The sequence below is a fragment of the Neomonachus schauinslandi genome, chromosome 7 (assembly GCF_002201575.2).
Source record: "Neomonachus schauinslandi chromosome 7, ASM220157v2, whole genome shotgun sequence".
NCBI classification, from domain to species: Eukaryota; Metazoa; Chordata; class Mammalia; order Carnivora; family Phocidae; genus Neomonachus; species Neomonachus schauinslandi.
Genome location: NC_058409.1, coordinates 60,639,825 through 60,646,421, shown reverse-complemented (window position 1 = coordinate 60,646,421; position 6,597 = coordinate 60,639,825). Strand labels below are relative to the sequence as shown.

The 6,597-nt window shown below is 38.1% G+C and overlaps 1 protein-coding gene across 1 annotated transcript in view; it reads right to left on the bottom strand.

The window, feature by feature from the left end:
* Positions 1 to 942, bottom strand: part of VCAN (versican) — a 104,136-nt gene extending 103,194 nt beyond the window's left edge. The window contains 1 exon segment of the mRNA XM_021699572.1: positions 873 to 942. Within this exon segment, the coding sequence (XP_021555247.1) occupies positions 873 to 942 (70 nt within the window).
* Positions 943 to 6,597: the final 5,655 nt, after the last annotated feature.

The following is a 6,597-nucleotide window of genomic DNA, read 5'->3' as shown; positions in this document are numbered from 1 at the left end:
CAGGGACAAGGGAGAACACAGAAAGGAAATATGGAAAATGGAGTTGGTTTAGATGGGTAGTAACAGAAGAGGGATAATAGAGGAAAGAGGGGGAGAACCTTGAGGGACACTTAAAATAGAGTTTAGACTTTGGCTTAAAACAAAGAAAGAACTCAGGGCAGTATCTTCCCTCATGGACTACGGTCCAGGAATTTGGAATTATAGAACCTTCATTAGATGAATATATAATTTAAAGCTGAGGAAAACAGTGCATGTGCACTTACCCAGTTACTTTGAGGCAGAGGGAGAGAGAGAGAGAGAGAGAAGAGGAGGAGAGGAGGGGAGGGGAGGGGAGGGGAGAGGAGAAGTAAAGAGAGGAGAGGAGAGGAGAGGAGAGGAGAGGAGATGAGAGGAGAGGAGAGGAGGGGAGAGGAGAGAAGGGGAGGGAAAAGAAGAGAAAAGAAATATAGATGTGGGTAAAAACTTGGCTGTCAGCCTGCTCTTTGTCTTTTTGACTCTTCTCAAACCCTAGCCTCCTGAGGGTTTGATAGGCTTTCTTTTCTTTATAGGAAAGTCTTTGAGTATATTGAAGAAGACAGATTTTAAAAATATGTCCAATGCCATATATGAGCCTTTTTGCAGTCTGAAAGTAACCTGGGAATTTACTGAAAATCCATTTGCTTCTTTAGCATTCTGTTCATTATTTCATTTTGATTGATTTAAAACCATTTATTAAATAAAAAATAATATTTTAGCTGAAAGTGTTCAGCACTATAAATCACTAAATAGATTAAAATTAATTCTTTATTCTAGTGGCCCCATATTGCTATTCTATGCCCTAGTACTTACATTTTTATTTCACTAAGCACCAAAGAAATTGTTACCACACTCACCTTTATGTAGTGCATGGGTTGCTATTAAGGTAGAGCACAACCACAAGATGCTCTTTATATTTATCAACATCTTGTTCTAGAAATGAAGAAAAACACAAAGGAAACCATAAGCATTCAGGTTTGTGGTGGGCCATAAATCACATGCTATTTGTGCAGTATATGTAATAAGAGTACAAGGAGCAGCTCCCCTTAGATTGTAAAAACAAGATAGAACCTGTAATAGGAAAAGTCATCCCAACACTTTAATTATTAGTTTGACTCTCACCCAATGCAGTTGTTACCAAAATAATCCCAGAACCCACTTTGGGAACATACAACAATATGGATGCACAGGACAACCACAACTGGGTAGGCTGTAGAAAGAACAACTGAGACCACAGCCCGAGCAACTAGTGGCTAGGAACTGGCACAAAGAGGGAGGGGTGACCACAATGTCTATTTAGAAACAGGAAGCTGGTCACAGATGGAGCAGAAGAAGATGGGGAAGCAATAGGCAGAGATGTTGAAAGGGAGGGATTCATATCAAATGTGAGGTGGGAAGGAACATGGTGGTGGTTCCCGCACATGGTATCAAAACAGGGAATAAGGACTTCAGCAGGCTTTTTAAAGCACAGACTCAATTTAGTTTCTAGGAGGCTGAACAAACAAAACAAATGTATTATAAGGAGCTGTTGATTACAAAAAGACCAGTGCTTGCCATGAGTTGTTTTTTTTTTTTAAGATTTTATGTATTTATTTGAGAGAGAGAATGAGAGACAGAGAGCACGAGAGGGAAGGGGATCAGAGGAGAAGCAGACCCCCTGCTGAGCAGGGAGCCCGATGTGGGACTTGATCCGGGGACTCTAGGATCATGACCTGAGCTGAAGGCAGTCGCTTAACCAACTGAGCTACCCAGGCGCCCTGCCATGAGTTTTAAAGCAGTTCCAACAGTTCCTAAGTCTGAAGGGTGAAAAAAAGAAAGAAAAACTCTATTCAGAGAGTCAAGAAACCCTGCCCTGGCTTTGCCATTAATTTATTGTGTGACTTTGGGGAAGACATTTAACAGTCTGGGTCTCAGAATGGTCCCTTCCAGCTTGAATTTCTATGAAGCTGTAATTATGAGGCAGATAAGTACCAGTGTTGGGGACCATCTGGAACGCAAAGAGACAATCTCAGAAGAACTGCAGATTATTTGATCCCCATGGTTGTTCCTTTCTCAGCTACATTTAGAACTGTTCTGTAACGGTCCTTCTTGGTTGGCTACCCAGCAGCTTTCTTCTTTCTCCTTTCTAACAAAATTCCCATTCCGTTCTCCTGTCTACCCTCCTTCACACAGCCATACACCTTAGAGAAGCCTGAGTCAAACCCAGCCCGAGGGAATGATCTTGATTATCCTAAGTCAGTCACACTGCTCCCATTCCTTTCACCAATGACTGGTTTTGGAATGAGTATATGAGGCAGTCTTTACTAATGAGATGTGAGGGGATCTCAGCAGGGCAGAAGGGATGCTCCTGGGAGAGGGACATTCATCTTAAGAGTAGAAAGTGAAATTTCAGGTTGTATCATAAAAAAGCTATTAAAGAAAATGCATTCCATGAGTATTAACTGAATCTAACTAAGAAACCTTTTTATAAATATACTTATAAACAATAATTTCCTATCTTCATTAGAGAAAAAATTGTCCTCAATTTTTTAAATTTTTTTCAGGAGACTTTTATAAGCATAATGGTAAAAGCCTGGTCTCCACCTGAATTCAAGTTCTGAATCCTTTACTAATACTCTGCAGTTTGGGGGTAAATTACTAACTCTCTCATTTTCAGTAGCTTTTTAATTGTGAAAAGTAGTACTTAACTATTGGAGTGAATGTGAGGATTGATAAAATAATGCATATGAAATATAGCTCAGGGATACACAGTGTATTCAGTACTCAATATTTCTTACTAAAATTACTAATTCAGGTTTTCTACAGATGTTCTCTTCCTGCTTTCATATCACTAATACTAAAAAGAAAAGTATTTGAAGCTGTTGGATTTGAAAATTATAACCTTGGTTGCCACTATAGAAGCAGTGGATAAGTTTATGCTTATAATAAATTGCTCTAAAACTTTTTTCTATGTGCTTTGAGTCATTTCTTGTAAACATGTTTTATCTTCTCTGTAGAACAGTAGGCTCCGTAGAACAGAGCTAGTATTACATTCAATTTACTAATTCCTGTAATATTCCCATAATATTTCCACAGGGCCAGCTTCAGAGTATACCTTGAGGAAGGTTTATAGACCAAATGCAGGACCACTGCCTCCACTTCCTATTCTGAAACACACTCTGAAGCCAAGGGCCAACAATCTCTTATGACTATGGGAAAGTAGGCTAATTAAACGTGAAATACATTTAAACCAGTCCAGTTGACTATTCATCATGTCATGATAATATTTGATGTTTGTCAATATTTGGACATTGGTGTTAGATCTCATAACAAGATCAGAGAAAGTGTGACCATGACCCAGGAATGGGTCTTCTGCATCCTAATTTCCTCTCTAAGACTAATACTCAAAGTGTAACTTTTTGTGCCATACTTCAACCTTATAAAAGTATCTTTTTTTTTTAAGAGAGGGAGGAAAATGGTTTTTCATCTATATAACAAGTATATTCATCACTTGCCTTAAGATTGCCCCAAGACAAGGCTAGCGAAGGAAGCCAGTGCATTAAAAATACAAGGGAGAGATCAGTCATGTCTTAAATATATCTACATAAATATATTTTAACAAATTCCCAACATTCAAAAACTAGGGTTTTCACAGTAAGTCTCAGATCTCTTTTGACAAATCAGATCAAACAAGTCTAGGTCCACATTCTTGCTGGCCAGCCATCAGCACTAGGCAAGGAGCAGGCTCTCACCCTGGCTCCGTGTACTCAAGGTCATCACTCGCCCCACTCGGCTTCTCATCCATTTCTACTCCATTCCTGTTCCCTTTAGGCACCTGATTTAAAGAATGGTCATTTATTTCTTTAGTCAATATCTCAGAGTGCTTTTACTGATCTTAATTGCCTTAGAACTACATTTCTGTGGTCTCTTCCTTGGCATCTACGGGCATTCATTCCATTTCTCTAATTTTCTTAAGGCTACGTCCATGTTCATGTTGTTAAGGCACACTATTTACCTTCTGCATTTGATCTTACTAGATAAGAAACTTTCTAAAACCTCTTTCTTTTTTTTAGTACCACTCTAACCCCCCACTTCTATTCTTCCCTCTTCCATGTCTTGTAAGCATAATCTGCTAGTGATAACATGTCTGTCTGCATAGAAAGACCTAGGAGATATGAAAGCCAGTGCCTATATTTAGCCTTCACTCCAGTGAAATCAGTGAGAAGAGGAGAAAGTCATCAAACAATCAAGGCACAGCTGACTGAAGCTGTTTAATTGCCTGGGAGACAGAAGAGACAAGGTTAACAAGACTCCTGTACATGACAAATGTCTGCAAAAAGGGTAAGGGTCATGCCAAGGATGGGCTGCCTTGAAGAAAGAGAGCCAAGGTTCTAATAAACAGATATTTAATATTCTCCCTTAATCCTCCCTTAATCTTGGGGAAGATCCTCTGAGCAAAGGGTGACTTAAGGACACAGACATAGAGATTTTGTCTTCTAGTCTTCAAATTAGTTACCTTAGACAACCAATTGTCTAGGACACCTCAACCACAAGGTGAATATAATGAGTATTGCCTACCATATTGCTCCTGGGTGCATTCTCACAGGAAGAATCACTGCAACGCAGAGAGAAATATCATGGTTTAAGCAGGACATCTTATAAATTTATTTCACAGGAGTAATTGTGCCATGTGAATTTATCACTAACCTGTGACTGGATTCCTGAACTGGGACATAGCTAAGCTTTCTCATGTCATTGCCCCTTGGTACTGCCCTTTTCTCTGCCTGGCTAACTCCTTCCTCATTACTCTGTCTAAAACACACTGCATTCTCTATTCCTTTTGCCATGCTCTATTTTCATCACAGCACATACCACATATCATTTTATTTATATATTTGGGAATTGCCTCTCTCTACCCACCATAATATAAGCTCTGGGAGAGCAGTCTTTGATGTTTTGTTCATTGCTCAGGACACTCAGTAAAATATGCTCATTTTTTTTTTTTACATAATAAGATGCATATTATAAACACTGTTTGGTACATTCCTTTCTTCATTTAAAATACAGTGTATCTTGGAGAATGTTCCAAATCAGCAAATACAGTTTTTCTGGGTTGTTTTTAACAACCATATAGTTTTCCATTAGATGAATGCAGCATCTTGTATTTCACCAGTTCCTATGATAAGCCTTTAAGCTGGCTTCATATTTTTGCTATTAGAAACAATGCTGCAAAGGGCATCCTTGTCCATTTGTCTTGGGTGACATTTGTGCCAGTATCTATATGACAATGTCCAGAAGAGAATCGCTGGGTCAAAGAGTATATGCATTTTTTAAATTTTTTGGTAGCTCTTACCAAATTATTTTGTAAAGATGATGAACCTATTTATATTGCCACAGTAGTATGTGAGAGATCCACTTTCCCCACAACATGGCTGACAAAACCTTCATCGAACTTTTTTATCTTTACTACTGTGATGGATGAAAAAATAGTGCAGTATATCATTGTTTTTCAATTACTATTTCTTTAATTATGAGTGAGACTGAGCAATTTCTCATATGATTAAAAAAATATTTTTTCTTCTGCCAACTGCCTGTATTTCACATTTGATATTTTTTGGATGGGTTGTGGTCTTTTACTTATTTGTAAAAGTTCTTGGTATACCAAAAGAGTTATTAGCTCTTTGTCTCTCATATGTTCCAATGTGTTACTTGTTTTTGTGTAAATAATTTAATTGTTATTTACTCATACTTATCAGTCTTTTCTAGTATGGCTTCTGGATTTTATCTTTTGCTTAGAACAGGTTTCTCTACTCCTATTTTACTATTTTAAAAATCCTATAAGTTCTTCTAGTTATTTTTTTATTTTATTTTAGTTCTGAGAGAGAGAGAACATGTACAAGCCAGGGCGGGGGGGGGGGGGGGGGGGGGCAGAGGCAGAGGGAGAGAGAGACTCTTAAGCAGGCTCCACACCCAGGATAGAGCCCCACATGGAGCTGGATCTCATGACCCTCAGATCATGACCTGAGCTGAAACCAAGAGTAGGAAGCTTAACCAACTGAGCCTCCCAGGCGCCCCCTCTAGTTATTTTTTTAATATCATTCCCTACATCTCATATTTGGTTATCTTAACTTTATTTAAGGAAAAGAAATGAAGTAGAGATTGACTCTTATTCTGAGTGGACCAATCAGTTGTCCCCAAATCATTTGTTGAATAATCCTTCTTTTCCACTGAATTTCCATGTCTATTCTAGTATATTTCTGGACTCTGTCTCCTGTTAAGTGAAACTAGACAATTCTTAAAGCAAAATGCTCCTATCTAACTCCCTTTATAGATTTAGTAGGAAATATGTGATTTAGGTAATAGTGTTTTTATTGAGATTATAGAATTAGATCAATATGAGTCCCATGGATATAATATTAACACCACTTATTTGTATAGTTTTCCATTTGCCAAAGCTTTCCCACAGGTATTCACCGTTTTGATGTGTATAACTGTATATGCATTTAATAGATTCTGACATCAAGCTTTTTGATTCCAAGTCTAGTGTTCATTCCACCACACCATAGGTAATAGCAACTCAGTAATTTAATAATAAAAAATTAT